Source organism: Eleginops maclovinus, chromosome 10 (genome assembly GCF_036324505.1).
Source record: "Eleginops maclovinus isolate JMC-PN-2008 ecotype Puerto Natales chromosome 10, JC_Emac_rtc_rv5, whole genome shotgun sequence".
In the NCBI taxonomy this organism is placed as follows: domain Eukaryota; kingdom Metazoa; phylum Chordata; class Actinopteri; order Perciformes; family Eleginopidae; genus Eleginops; species Eleginops maclovinus.
This window is the reverse complement of record NC_086358.1, coordinates 5,241,950-5,258,075: the sequence shown is the minus strand read 5'-3', so window position 1 is coordinate 5,258,075 and position 16,126 is coordinate 5,241,950. Positions and strand designations below refer to the sequence as shown.

At 40.7% G+C, this 16,126-nt stretch overlaps 1 protein-coding gene across 1 annotated transcript; it reads left to right on the top strand.

Annotated features, from left to right (window-relative positions):
- Nucleotides 1-5,010: 5,010 nt before the first annotated feature.
- Nucleotides 5,011-9,045, top strand: LOC134870902 (peptide Y). Its single transcript, XM_063893418.1, has 4 exons — nucleotides 5,011-5,050; nucleotides 5,205-5,392; nucleotides 7,773-7,853; nucleotides 8,629-9,045. Exons 2-4 carry the CDS (start codon nucleotides 5,205-5,207, stop codon nucleotides 8,651-8,653), a joined length of 294 nt encoding a protein of 97 aa, XP_063749488.1. The 5' UTR covers nucleotides 5,011-5,050; the 3' UTR covers nucleotides 8,654-9,045.
- Nucleotides 9,046-16,126: the final 7,081 nt, after the last annotated feature.

Sequence of the window (16,126 nt, the reverse complement as noted above, 5' to 3'; positions counted from 1 at the left end):
ACGGCTGTGATGATGAAGACGTTTGAATCTTCTTCTTCTTAATCTGATGCAGGATGGCTGTACAGATGGAGTGTTTGTTCTGGCCGAGGAATACACAATACTACGTGGTATAAGGACTGAAACATTTGTGGTCCAGCAGAAATCACAATGTGTTCTTCAGATAATAGAACAAAAACTGAGTCAAACAAGCTGTGTTATTTTTAAAGTATGTTTCCGCCCATAATCTTACATGCAATTATCAGAAAGGCACTTTGGCATTATGACTCCACTTGAATATCATACAAATATTGATTTTAAGCCAAACTACAGCATGTCTCTAGGTATGGAAATGATAGTCTGGTCTTTGGTTCAGTCTAATATCTGAATTCGATGATTGCGTTGAAAATATATCCAAAAATGTATCATTTCTAAAGGATTAATCATATTTTATTTTGGTATACCCCTTTCATTTTGTTTCTGATGGACTGGCATGTTTTCACTTATCCTATAAATACTCTATATCATCTATTACTTGCATCAGCACCAAACTGTATGAATCTGGATTTCTAGAAGAACTTTTTGTATCTCCTGCCTTCCTATCAAGCTTCCCATATCTCGGTCTTGAGTGAAATATCTCCACAACTATTTGTTGGATTGTTTTTCTGCTTGTTTTCCTCTTGGCTGAAACATTGCCCGCTCTCAATAGTATTTTATCTTCGGAGGTTTTGGATGGCATATCCCTTGAACATAAGTCATTGTCTTTCAGAGACACCCCAGGCTCCTCCAAAATCACCTTCCCTTGATATTGGCTTCCTGAAACTCCTCAAAGCCTGAGGATCAAAGTGATTTACACCAAGGGTGCGATTGAGGTGGGGTTGCTTTTGTGTAATTGCTGTCCATTGGGAAGAGATCCTGCGTACACATCTATTAAAATGTGAAATCTCAAAAGCTTGAGGGCAATATCAACAGATTACAGCTTCTGCCTGATCTGCCGTGACGCATCTAGACAGTCCCATTGAGTTGGACGTCATCTGGTTTGGTAGAGCTGTAAATTCACGCCATATCTGGTCATTGTGAGTAAGACTTTGACTTGGGTCTTGTTTCAATTCTGATACAGAAATAGCACCGTGTCTTTCTTAATTTGTAGTAGCGGCTTTGAGAGCATGCTCTGAATCAATTCATCGACCTTTCCCGAGCCCTCAGACACCTGTATCGCCATCCGTCAAAATTACCTGAAGCTGCCACTGCCAGCCCGCTCATAAACACATCAGCCGGTGAGATATTGCTGTAATTGGTTGGCTCTGCTTTCCAGAAAAGACTTCGAATCTCTCGAGGGGGGGGGGGGGGGCGAGGGGGCAATAACATGAGGCCTTGCTGTTTGGAAGCCAAATGAGAAGCCTTGACTTGTTTCCCCCAGAGGACTGACTGCTCAGTGCCCCACAACCATATCTGAAACAAGAGTGTAACATGAAGCTTAAAGAGAAATATGTTATTGTTTGCTGCCCGGCACTCCTTTTAGAGACATTTATGTGGTCAAGAATTACAGCTTTGTGGTAGTGGGCAGCCCGTCATCCCCCCCCATTTTGTCTCCTGAGCTTTGCAAACAGACCTGGCCGCATGGAAAGCACTCTGCTCATATAAGTGGCTCCCCTCACTCTGGAGATAAGGCGAAATAAATAAATAAAAGAAAAGAAGAAGCATAACCATTTCCTTCTTTGTCCGTGACGGCAGGAAGGAGTCAGACGTTCTCCCGGTCGATTGCTTGTACACACAGATTTGACTTTTATAAGCATGTTTGTGCAATCTTCTTTTTTGGTTCTTGGCCTATTCATGCAAATGGAAATGGGGGAGTCGTGTCAAAGGGAAAAGCTTTTAGAGCTCCATTTGAGGAGTACAGGTAGATTCCTACAGTAAGTAGATGTATATGAAATGTCCACGTACATCTACATCCTGCATCGTGAGGAAAAGTTTGCAAAAGTAGCCAACATGAGAGAAAAAGTTAACTGGTCCCATTATCTCTGCCTTGATGGCTTCTCCTCTCCGCTGGGGCCTGAACGGCTCCGCAGGAGTGCATTAGCTCGGGTTATTGCACCATGAAAACCGTAGCTATCTGCCCTTTCTCTTATCTAGGGGCTGCTACTTTCTAACTGTTTACCTGCAAACACTGGAGCCAGCTAATGAGTTTGTCTTGTGCATATTGTTGTTTCTTGTCATTGACTTTTACAGCCTGTAAAGTGAAGGCAGAGAGGTTGATTACTGGAGTAGAATTAACTAAATGTTCACGATGGCCACCACTAACTGTGGGGAATGGGTGATAGCGAGGAAGAGGACACATCAATTCCCCTGAATGGTAGATGATTTACTCCCTATTTAATCACTTTGAGCCATTTCCCCTTGTTTATTCCAACTCATCAGATTGTTCAAAGCCATTATTTTACAATTTAAGGTCCATTTTGCATCAATTTGGGGGTCAATGGTTGTAAAAAACTTCAGCACACTAATTGTGCCTCAATAGGACCTTCAATTATGGTACAATAATTACAGCCAGCACAATCAATGATACCACACTCGACTTACAGCCTTTATGGCATGCTCATATACACTTTAACGACTTGTTATTATTGTGGGATTCATGTCCAAATCAAGTTGTGTTTTTGATCAGGGTTTAGGGACTGACAAAGAAAAAGCCATTGTTTTTTACAACTCTATAAAGCAACACATGAGAGGGGATGTCATTGCTTCCCCAGGGAGTGCAGCAGGACAACGTGTAGTTTGTTATATGGAAGCATGACCCATGATCTAAGGCTGATCTCATGCAGCGGGGCTAAAAGAAATACATGTTAAAGGTTCACATCTGGCACAAAATCCTGTCTCTATCCTGTGTGCAAACATAAAGCACAGGGGCAGGAACCCCCTTAGCATGTGCACGGTAAAAAAGTCAACACTGCCCCCGAACTAAGGATAAGCGATGGCTTCAGGCGTCATTAACTGAACAGCAGACCGCGAAGATTAGAGATAAACGGGAGCTGCTGCCAACGGTCATAAATGTGACCGATTACATTAGACTTAGCCTCAGCACTCGAGACCTGAAAGGTATTTATGTACACATTGTCTGTGTGCGAGTGTGTTAGCGTCGTCAGGCCACACACACACACTTTAAAGTCTCTGTTCTGACATGGATTTGGAAAGATGTACAAGACTAAGTACGGAAGAGGATTAGGGCCACATGAGAAAAATGTGTTGGGATGTGACCAAGAGTAAAGACAAGGTTTGAGTTCTGATTTTTATTCCAGATTTAAAATGTTCACATGGCCCAAATCCTCTTCTGTAAATAAGACTGAGATTGCTTTTCTGTGACAGTTTCTCCATTTCAGAGCAAAAATAAATCAGGTAAAAGAGGATCGTGATCAAGTACATTACTGCAGTTAAAGTGAATTTCCCTGAAGCATGCTGAAGCTATGTTTCACACAATTGCATTATTGATCCGTGGCTGCCGTACCCTATGACCTCTCTACTTCCAGCACATATTAATGACTTCAGCACGAATAATGCATGCAGGAGGGATGAGAGCATAGAAGGCTGTAGGGGGGCTAATGATTGGACAACATAGGCTACTTCGCTCCTGATTACAATACATTTCATATTAATGAATGAACAGTAATAAATAGACATTAGGGAACAGTTGTAAATGCACTCATTGGAGGTCACACATACATCAATATACCATATCCTCAGTATCTAAAGATGAATGTGTTTGTGGCTTAACTACATGCACAGAATAGATCAGAGTCAATAAAACAATTAGGTAAGTTTGATTACATCCCCTGCAACAAATTCACCCATTTTAACTTGAAGAAACATTGATTTGCTCAGTATTGTAAGTAGACCATGAAGCACCTTATTGAGAGACCCTTACCTCGTTGAATAGAGCTGTATATACAATAAAAGTATATAAGCTTTTGAAAAAGTGTCTTATTAAGTTTGACGTATTCTTGACAAAATTCAGAAATCCTGAGAAAATATCTGTCAACAGAATAAGCCATGTGTTGTTTTATGTTAGCAGGGTTAGTCGTCCCATCTTTCTCCAATTATTGGTAAACTGTGTTTTCTGAAGTGCTGTGCAGGCCATTATTTCAAATGTCAAGGATCAGTTGTATTTTCTTCTGGTAATTAGTTTTCATGCTCCTGAACGTGTCTGTTAAGAGGCTTCAGTGCAGGTAAGTACTGGTAAGTGTCTTTTCTAGCTGCACTTCAATCTTTACTACTTTCTTTAAGCAACCAAGAAAAGGTTTCTGCTGATGGTTACCTCACCTGTTGGTCGAAATCATACTGACCAGAGACAGGCTCACAATAAATGAGCAGTTAAACCGTGAGACTTTACAAAGGTAGAATCGGGGGGACTGTCAGGAAAGGCAAATGTTGGTAGTGTCCCCCAAATAAATTCAGAAAAAGGCCCCTCATATTGGCACATTTTGCGTGTGTGACGAACACATCTTTAACAAAGGGCTTCTTCTTCCCCTGGGCCCTCTTAATTCTGATATCACCACTGTAATGCTTACTGGGCTTTAACCTATAGGGCAATCAATTGCCCTATAGGTAATTATTTTCACATAATATAAAGCAGGGGTGGGGGGGGCTCATTTATTGTAAAAGGTAGGCTCTTGGCTCTGTTAGTGGTTCTTAAACGGGCAGAATGCAGAAACAATCCCGCAGATTTTGGTTTATCTATTTTGCAAACGACAGTGAGTCGTTTATATATTCGGTTTAACTCTACTTGTTTTGCTACTGGAATCATTTTTTAAAAACGGACCTCTTTTGCATGTCTAATCAAAATACATTTCAAATAAAAGTCAAACATTGAAGCCAAACACAAAACACTTATCAAAACCACTTTAAATATTTACAAGAGACAAATTCCCCCTTCACGCGCTGCTGCCTCAGGGGGTGTGGTTAAGTGTTACAGTGCGCATCAGGTGTCCATCCCCACTATAAATATAATCCTGTGATCTGAGGAGAGCAGCAACACAGGGACACCACCCAGGACACAACAGCAGGAGAAACCTGTCACAAAGTAAGTCTTCCTACTTTAATAAGCTACACCTCGAAGTTTAGACTGCTTCCTAGATCTACACAGATGTTTGCTTGTGCCAAAACGCATTTTAAATATCATGTATTTCTACACTTTGTCAGGGGAAATTATACCGTGTTGTTTTCTCTCTCCCCAGATGGCCAACATGATGAGATCGTGGATGATGTTTTCAGCTCTGGTTCTCTGTCTGCTGGTGTGTCTGAGCAGCTTTGCGGACGCTTACCCCCCCAAACCGGAGAGCCCGGGGAGCGACGCCTCACCGGAGGACTGGGCCAAATACCACTCAGCGGTCCGGCATTATGTCAACCTCATCACCAGGCAGAGGTGAGAGGCGTTTATTTCTCTAGATTTAACTATCCTTTCTTTTTTCAGATAATAAATTGTACTTTTTTAAAAATACAATCCTGAACTTCATAGAAACGATGTATTAAATAGTTGATTAGATAGTCAGGCTATTAAAATGAGACCAATATGTGAAATAGAATGAGTGTGAAAGAAAGAAAAGTAAAGGGGGGGAAAGTTGTCATGATATGATGCCTCTAGAGCCATAAATGATCATCAAAAGACAGATGTTACGCACACTGTTGCTGATATGGTATTGTTTACATGCATTCATAGTGAATTATAGAAAGTCCTCTGAAGTCACTCTGATGTTATCCAGCTGTGGTTGCCATACAGTACTTTCATCACCTTTTATTTTGGTGTTTTAGTACTTCCACTGAGTTATGGATGCGTTTTATTTTCCTGGGTTTCATTCATTAGTATGAAACAGAATCAGAATCTCTTTATTGGTCCCACAGAGGGGACGTTTAAATTTGCTGCAGCCGCAACAGAGCCAAAGACAGCTTTACAAAAGAAAATATGCATTAAAAAAATATTAAGATAAAGAAAAACACACAATTTACAAAATACACATCCTGTAATGAGATATAGCAGCCAGGTAAATGACTGCTCTTGTTGGAAGAGATGTTTATATAACAACTTTATACATGAAAGTCCCCTGTATTCCTCTAACCAGAGAATGCACGTATCATGGAGTATAATTAACTCTTCAATCAACACATCCATCACCTTGAACAACTAGTAAATGTATAAAAAGTTGCAGTAGTTTGGTGTCTTCTCATCCTAGGCTCGGGTCAGACAGGTAGTCCACCTCCTGTGATGTGACGGATTAAGTCTCTGACTCGAGGACGAGTGTGCAAGGACAGCCACAGGGGGGCGAGCCCTCATGTTGGGGCACAACTTCACCCTTATAAGACCTACTTTCACTCTAAATCAAGATCATTATAGACTAAAAAAGCCCCCAAATTGAGAGATTTCACCTACCGTTAAATATATAAAGGAAAGAGCTTAATCTCTAACACTGAATCCAGAGCTTCCTAATGTAATTTCTAAAATGAAGAAAGAGGACTTTGCGCGTTATATTGCAATAGCATCACAACAGTCAGTATAAACTTACTTTGGTTTGGCACTATTTCAAAAGTACTGAGTAATTTTTGTTTATGTAATCTTCCATATATGTGAATTTCAGTTGTATGAGTAAAACGATTACGGAAGAAACAAAACCTTTCAGGTGCTGGTCAGAAGTTCAAGCCCATTTTTGACGACCTGCTAGTCATTATGCTCATATGGCGCATTGCTGTGCTTGTTATAAGAAATAATGAGGCCGAGGACAGGAGCCTGGTATACCTCAGAAGTTCAGAAGCCACATGAAGGACGTGCTTCAACGTGAGACACCCTGATCATGTTCTTGTAAAAAAAAATACTTGAAGTGAAATTGTAGGTTTTTTCGACAATTCATCCGAGTTTTCACTGACGCCTCATGTGTCATGACTTAAATATGACATATAGCATATTGCTGGTTATAGTTTTGATCAGTAGCTGATATTAAATACACCATTCGAGCTTTCAGCTGCTCTGCACCCAGACTCTGGAACTCCCTGCCACTACATATCCGACAGTCTGATTCCATAACAACATTCAAAACCCAACTCACAACCCACCTATTCAAACTGGCATTCTCACTATAAACTGTACTTCCATTTCCTGATGTTTGTCTTGTTTTACCCTGGCTGTCCACTGTTTTAACTCTCCTTATATTACCCTATGCCCTGTAAGGTGTCCTTGGGGGCTTTGAAAGGCGCCCCCCAAATAAAACGTATTATTATCCCTGCTCTATGGCACATTTTCCTGTGCTGGAAGCTGAGTATAGTCAGCATTGACCCTCCTGTCTGTAATTAAAGAGGCTGTAGCTGTCATTGCACTCAAAGGACTCCCAGTGTAGGGCTCTCATGCCTCAAACAAAGCCATGTTTACTCTGCCCTGACTGGCCAGGCATTGGTTTTAGTAAAGACACTTCAAAAGAGAAAGTAGAAGGAGCTTGTTGTTTTTGCTTCGCTGGATGCTGGGCTTTGAACTAGAAAATGTCCTTGTCTTTCAGGTACTTGCCCAACTGATATGTGATTGGGTACAGTAGAAATATCAGTCCTGCAAAGAAACTCATTAGTGTGTGAGCAGCCCTGCCCTTTATGCGCTGTGGTTTAAATTCATAGCAAGGCTGAAGGGGGTGACACCACCAGAGCACCCAGTGAAATGCTGCCTGAGTGACTGCTGGTGGAATCAAGAGAAGGGGGTTTCACACGGATGAGAACTTCCAAATAAGATTGAGTTGCACTCATTACATGCATGTTGGATTTGTCTCCAGGTATGGGAAGAGGGCGACCCCCGAGCAGGCGGTGGCGTGGCTGCTGTTTGGAGCTGATTCGAGCCAGGACGCTGAACCACGGTGAGAAAAACAAGAAGGTTCAACAAGTTAAAGGATTCACAGGTTTTTCTGTCATATGCATAAACAGTTTGCTTATTTTTCACAATATATCAAGCATAAACTAAAGCCATTTGTTGGAGGTAAAAGCAAAGGAATCTATACCTGCAGAAATAAACTCTCTTTACCATTTGTGAGTTTTTTAGGATTTATCCATGGCTACTTTCCCTAGGCCAGGACATAGACGTAGAAGGATGTGATGCATCTATTAGGTGATGAAATATTTTAAAAAGTGTCACAGTATCACTTAAAGCTTCAAGATAAAAGGCCTTGCTTTCAGAGAAGTGTTCACTAGGCAACACAAAGGAAAAATAGCTGTTATTTATTCAATATATGTTAAAGCTACAGGGAGCCACTGCAGAGAGAGAGAGAGAGAGAGAGAGAGAGAGAGAGAGAGAGAGAGAGAGAGAGAGAGAGCCGCGGGTTGCCTTCCCCTGATTTAGAGTCTAAAAACATTTATTGCCTCCTTTAAATAAAAAACACAAGCCTGCCAATATGGGTCCAATATATAGTCAAATTGTTTTATTGCCGTACGCCTCACTGCAGTAGGATTACCTCGCTGGTTATGGTCCTTTTTTTGAGATCCATGTCCATATTTTACACTTAAAGTGAGTATTGATTTGCATTTTCTCTCACTGTGGATTCATTGGTCAGTTGAGCTGGTAATCCACCTCATATTAGTCTGTAGCAAGCGTGTGAATCTTAATGTAAAGTCATGTCTTTTTCTGGTCTCTTACAGCTCCGAATACGGCGATCAGTGGTAAATGAGCGTCAAACTTCAAACCAGACCGACATGACCCCCGATCCACCCACACTCACTGTGATCGTCAACCTGCACTTGACTTTGTGACTTTCCATAATTAATTATTTATTGTGCATGCAAATCTGTCTCTCCCTCTCTCTGTCTCTCTCTATCTCTCTCTGTCTCTCTCTGTCTCTCTCTCTTCTCTGTCTCTCTGTCTCTCTCTATCTCTCTCTGTCTCTCTCTGTCTCTCTCTTTCTCTGTCTCTCTGTCTCTCTCTATCTCTCTCTGTCTCTCTGTCTCTCTCTGTCTCTCTCTGTCTCTCTCTTTCTCTCTGTCTCTCTCTGTCGCTCTCTCTCTGTTTGCCTTCTTCTCTCAGCATATCTATTTGTTCTTTGCCCCAAAAAATGTAAATAATTTGTATCAAAAATCAATGTCTTTATGATGAAGAATTAAATTCAGTAAATTAGGCCTAGAAACCAATGCTTTGGTATTTCCTTTATTTTAAACATTTATTTAACCCTCCTGTTGTGTTCAGGTCAAATCTGACCAAGGAACTGCTTTCATCAAGCATAAATATTGTGTTTTACATTTGATTGCTTCGAGGTATATCGTCCACAGAAAGCATTTGGACATATGTAAGATTGCAGATCACCACTTTCATTGAATCTTGACTGGTTTAGTCATCTTTGGAACACCTATGATGTTCCCGGTCAAAAATTACAACCATAAGATAAGATCATATATTTTTAATTAATGTCAAATTGGGACATTTTTTCGTACATAATTAGAAATAAAAAAAGGTTAGAAACAAACAATTATACAATATAAACATCAAAATATAAGATAAACAACCAAAAAACTGTTGACAATATATTATATAAATCACTATTGAAGGCTAATTTACAGCTAACACAAAATACAAGTGGGATATTATTTAGTGTGTATATGAATAGGAAATGAAAGGGTAACCCTACATAATGTTCACCCATCACTTCAGATAGTACACACACACACACACACACACACACACACACACACACACACACACACACACACACACACACACACACACACACACACACACACACACACACACACACACACACACACACACACACACACACACACACACTTTAATTTGGGAACAATCAGTATCAGACTATATATTCAGTGTCTTTTCTTTGTGTACTCACTTCAGTTATTAATGTGAACCAGTAGTTTGAGACATTGTTCACAGTGTTAAATACAATTTGGTTATGATTAATGGCGTTTGTGTTACTAAGAGCAGCTGAAACGAACACGAGAGGAGGGGTAAATAAACCGCAGCCGCTCTTCTTGCCTCTAGATGTCCCTGTATCACAAAGAAAGCCACACTTTCAAGTCGGTCTATCTTACTGCTGCTCTACACATCGACGGCAGCTTCAACTTCACACCGGGGTAGCACAGAATAAGACGCATTTATCATATCAGATTTACCCGGACACCTTTTGGGAAACACTATCAGTGCCAATCGGCTTTTGATCAATGGGGCTATTTGCGCGAGCACGCTTTTAGGTAAGGTCTCATGTACGATTGTGTGGGTTGGCGTTGTGAAAGTGACTGCATAGATTAAACAAGAACCTGTCGTGCTTCTACAACTGCGAGGAGGGTGGTGGAGATTTATCGAGCATCTGGCTGCACATCAGACCGAAGAGGCATCCGGATAAAGGTGACCGGGGGCAGGTGAGCGCCTTTTACCTTTCGTCTTTCACCGTGGTGCTCAGGTTTGGTTAGCATTATTTACGCCTTGTTCCACCTTCGCCAGGTGGTTTAGGGGTACACGCAGTTAGACATTTGTCCATGTCTCACGTGAAAGTGATGGCTAATGAAGAGCTTTAGTGTTAATATCCCTTTCAATTACGTAAAAAGACACATTGTGTAACGTTTGATAGAATTGTCTTCCTCACACGCAGCGTGAGAAAGCTACAAATCCATGTGCTTTGCCTCAAATCTTAGCCACATGCCATTTTTATTAACCTAGCTTAATTGGCTTCAGGCTATTTGCACCTGTGCAACGGACACAAACCAATCAGCCTTAACAGTCCAACGCTTAAACATTATTATTATTATTATTATTATTATTATTATTATTATTATTATTATTAATAATAATAATAATAATAATAATAATAATAACTTTTGTTGGAAATGAATTGAAGGAATGATAATTGGTAACAATAATTGGGTATAAGTCGAATTGCTACTTGGAGAGGTCCCAGTTCACCTCCTGGGCCCTGCTGTGGTGCCCTTGAGCAAGGCACCGGACACCTCCAATCCCCCCAACCCATTGCTCCCCGGGCGCTGCACGATAGCTGCCCACTGCTCCTAGTACTAGGATGGGTTAATGCAGAGGACCAATTTCACTGTGTGTGCTCTGCTGTGTGAATGTATGTGACTAATAAAGAGGGCTTCATCCTCCGATTCTTCTTCTACCTGTTCTCTGCCATTGCGCATGCCCACACACACGGGGACAAGCACAGATGTTGGTGGACAAATGGAGCCGGTGCTGATGTGTCTCTGACAGGAAGGTGGATAAACATTTAAGATAGGAGTAAGATTTAACCTACTTCTTCACAATCAAGCTTATTTATTTGCAAACTTATTAATTGTGTTTGAAGGCCTATGATCTTGTCTTCTTCTATAACAGCCCCACTGTGAGGACATTGTGTTACTGCAGAGGAAGAATTCAAAAGACAGCAATAACCAAGTTATTTTATTGGCATTAATAAAGCTTAATGTGTGACTAGTCAGTCTGCAGATAACTACAGAGCAATGTGAGCCGTACTGTTTGTTGTTCTGAAGTATTCTGAAAGGGCAATTTGGAGAGCCATCACCATAAAATCACTTGAGTATACATGCACATTTAATCATTATTTAAGGCATAGGACTGGGGTTGTATTTTTTGAGTCCAGTTCTCTGTCTCCAGTCCTTTTTGTGGAAGTCAAGGACTTGTCTTGCTTTGTATGACTCAGAATTGTCCTGGTTTAGGCTGTGATGGATGAAGCGTTCCTACTTTTGTTATTTATACCTTGATTAAGTCGGTCTTGGCAATATACCTCATCAACAAGCGTAACGGGAGGACAACTTCACATACTCGTAACGTCCAGATATCCATATTGGTGTTTTTACAGCAGTTTAGTAAACATTTAGTACATTTTCCTTTAACCTAGGTAACTATACTCACTTATAAAATACTATAATAATATATTTGATTTATATCAAACCGGCTCACTTTAAAGAGCTTTTGAATGGGATTAAAAGAAACTCGAGCCTTTTTATCTGTTTCTGTTTTGGAAAGTTGGAGGACAGCTTTGGGATTTGGGTCAAGATCAGCAGGTCTGGTTTAGAAACATTGTCGAAGCTTTTCTTTAACGATTAAAGAACCCCTGAAGTTGGATCCTTTTTAACTCAGGAGGATTTGAATACATTTAGTATAACACCTTAAATTACATTTAGAACAGAACAGGCAGGATTTGGATTTACGACATGTTTAACCTCTTCATGTTTGACATTTAATTAAATAACTAAAACAAACTTGGACACATTCAGAGAGATGTCCCTGTGTGACCCTGATCCTTGATCTTAGAGGAAGTCAGAGCCTCCTGGTTGTGTGACGTCACACACTGAACACTTTAAATAAGAACGTCTTCAATCCATACTGTAGTGTTACTGCTCTGACTGAAAGATTAATTACTGCATCACTCAAACTGAAACTTTAATCAGCTGTAGGAGAGTGAAAGACTTCAGAAGTAGGACCCATCTGCAGATCACATCACTCCTGCATCTCTTCCCCGTCCTCTGTGGTGTCATTTATAAAAATGATCTGCTCATTTACTCGCTCAAACTGTCACCTCTCCCCCTGCAGCACAGACCTCCGTGCACAGGGGCTGTGGCATTAAAGCCATCATTGACAGGCTGTGTTTATATAACCCGCATGGATTTTTAATGGGCAAATAGGATATTTTTAGCCATGCTATCAGTTCAGCATTAGCAATGGCAAAGTCAGTCTGTCTTTTCTTTCCCAAAAAAACTTCCTTGATAGCCTGCAATCATTCATGCTCCCCAGAGGATGAAGCCTGCTGACTTAGTTAATGCCTTGACTTCTCATCCAGCGCCTCCTTATATTGCCTCTTAAGATAACGGCTCCCTACTCAACATGCCTGATGATGCATTTCAGACATCATGTGCTTCATGTCATTCAGATGACTGATTTTATACAGGCAACAATATAACCTCATATTCTTCATGTTTATATTTGTTTTTTACTAGAGCGAGGCTTCAAAAAATCTGAGGTGGCTGTGTCTATTTTGCTCATTCAGTGCCTGTGAAATAAATTCTTCTAAACTGTTTATTTCACAGTGTGTAAAAACAGCTTGCTGTGCGCCACTCGCTGTAGTGAGCGTGCATGTTGTAAACAGCACATCTCCACACATGTATTGATTGCTGGACTATTCATAGACTTGGAACAGCTGTCTTCAGGAAATGTCTTAACCTCACCCATCTATATGCGACTTGGCATCCAGTTATTACTTTGATCATAAGGGACAGTCAGACAGCTGATATCGTATACACAAGGCTAAACCATTTGGATCTTATATTTATTTTTAGGCTCGTGGTTGTAATGCACAGTGAGGCGAAATATTGCATCCGGGGAGCTGGTGCTCGTTCACGGTTCACAAATTCTGAGCCTTTTTTTTAGCAGCACTTTATTCTAAATCTGTTTTGTTCGCCATAAATGTTTGTTTTTAGATCTGTGTCAAGGAAAGGTTGCAACAAAAAAAGATATGAGGATCAGCCCACATTGTCAACCAAATCGATTTCTAACTCAGCTTTAATAAATACCAATATTAAGCAAATACACGGCAGCTAACGTGATAAGTTTGGCCTGAAAGCAGGTTCTCTTTGTCATATTCAGCTCTTAGGTTTTCCTCTCGAGAGATTTGTGTGACATTGAAACGGTGCCATTCATCGTACTTTTCTCACCATGGCTGCTTCCTCAGAAAGACAAAAGGACTGCAAACCTTCTTAATGAAATCCACTCTGACAGGGTGGTGATTTGAAATGCTCCCCCTGGGTATCTCTCAGCACTCTACCTAGATCTTCTAGCCTCTCAGTGGTGTGTACATGACATTTAATTACACTTATATAAATCTGTATTCAGCTCTGGGAAACAGAAGACTCACAGCACTAAGTTGATCAGGTTTTATTAGCTGTCTGGCATCAGGTGATATCTCCTGATGGTGGTAAATCTGTCATCACCATGCATGAAAAAGCAGATCGGTTGATCGTAGAATACATCAAATTAAAAGATAAAGATCTGGCTGTTACTGTTTGTGAGTCTGGCAGTAGTTCCAAGGCAAGATAACATTTTATTGTAACTTAAAAATCTATCTGGACCCAGGAAAAATACATCAAGCGTTTATATGTCGCTGCCACGTATTAATATGCACGCGGGGGGACAACACCTTAATTTATGAAATCATTCAACCGTGCAGCCCTGGCTTTAAACTACACTTGAGTGCACCCTCTCCTTCAAAAGACCTTACCAACTTTGTTTTGATTGTACAGGCAAGTGTAGTGACTTGGGTGGTAATAAGAGCCCCAGAAGGCAAGCTCGAATGAATTGCTTTAATATTACCTTGGGAGAACGAGGATAGCCTAGAAATACGTTTGACAATGGAGAAGCATTAACATACCGCAGATTTCTCCAAGATACTCCAATGCAGATACTCAAAATACAGGGGCATTCCTGAATATCTTCCTGAGAGAATAGTATTAAATGTGACGACTGTTTGACAGAGGATAATACATCATAAAGGGAGGTTTACAAATGTGGTTTTTCAATGCCTCTATAGCAGCCAAACTTCCATTGTCTTGGAGACGCAGGATGTCCCTTAATGTGAAAACAGTAACCTATATAGAAAACATTGTGTACACTATCAGCTACCATAATCTCACAGACTGATGTGAGCAGGACAGAAGCGTCCGCCACTCCAGGGCTCAGGGGTGTATATGGGTGATTTTATCTTAAGCAAATCCTCTCACAGTAATTGCCTGCGTAAGTGAGAGGATGATTTAATGCATTACACCTAAACATATACCTGGTGGTCTCTGTGTATGCATGTTGTTGGTGTAAAGACTGGATAGGGCTGCACGATTATGGCCAAAATGATAATCACGATTATTTTAATCAATGTTGAGATCACGATTAATTATCACGATTATTTGTTAAATTTTAACCAAAACGTTTTTTATTGACACATAGGCTCATTATTACTGCTTTCACATCCAGGTGCTACATTCCTGCTAATGTACACATTTGTGCATCAACATGAAATTGGTCTATATCTCGTCCACACTAGGCCTACTGCGTTTTCGTTTTAATCCGGAGTTTTAAAACGAAAACGTGACCATTCACGCATACTGGGCATGCGCGTGCCGGTTGCAGTTGCAGCATTATAAAATGCAGAATTTACCTGCACAACAACTGCTACCACAGACAACAAGGTAAACAGCGCCTTTACTTCGTTATCCATGTTTACCACTGGTAGTCAAGGCTGATCCGACCCGATACCCAGCTGATCTGACCCGATACCCAGTTGATTTGAATTTTTCCGGGTAAGGAAGGGTCACATGGTAGGAGCGTGACGAATCAGAGAAGGATACTCGTGATCGATAAGACCCAATCAGAAAGCGCTCATGGGTGCCTCTACGTTAGCGTTTCCAAAAGTCTGCGTTTCTGCCTGTCCACACTAATCAGCAGCCCCGGGGGCCAGCAGCGTTTCCAAAAGCCTCCGTTTTAAAACGAAAACCCAGTATTGTGTATTGTATTGTATACGAGGTTTGTTTTCTCCATCACTCGCTAGAAGCGCTAGATTGGCTTTGGAAAAAAACCGTTGATACTGAGCGTTCTATGAACCGAAGGACACATTTAAAATATCGCTCGGTCACGCGATTTTGATCGTGGGAAGCCAAAATCGTGATCGTGATTAAAATTCGATTAATTGTGCAGACCTAAGACTGGACCTGCAATCCCTGCCTCTGGTGGCCAGGAAGGACTTAAGAGAACCAAACTGTTCGATAATCATTTGGGGAAAGTCAGGAAATATGGTTAGGCGAACCGACCCCTTAAGGTTAGTTTACCTTGGAGCTTTACGGTAAAGAATCCAGTGTTTTTGTATAGGTTTTTAATAAGAAGTAAGAAAAAAGTTATATTTTTGGTGACGACTAACTTTTCTGACCCCTTGTCGCTTTAAACCATAAGGTGGTGTTTCTTTAAAGTAACAAAGAGTACTTTGTAATTTCTTCTTTAGTTTTGGGACATTTTCTGTTGAGCATTACATTACTGAGATGCAGAAACAATATTTCCTACTCGCTGCGATCGGTCCAGTAAATACAGGTTTGAAAAGCCTTAGTTTGGATCTTTTTAAAACAGAATGACGCTGATATGAAA

Coding starts and splice junctions, on each gene's coding strand:
- LOC134870902 (XM_063893418.1), top strand. CDS start 5,205: ATGGCCAACATGATGAGATCGTGGATGATGTTTTCAGCTCTGGTTCTC. Junction 5,393..7,772: donor AACCTCATCACCAGGCAGAG/GTGAGAGGCGTT, acceptor ATTTGTCTCCAG/GTATGGGAAGAGGGCGACCC. Junction 7,854..8,628: donor AGCCAGGACGCTGAACCACG/GTGAGAAAAACA, acceptor GGTCTCTTACAG/CTCCGAATACGGCGATCAGT.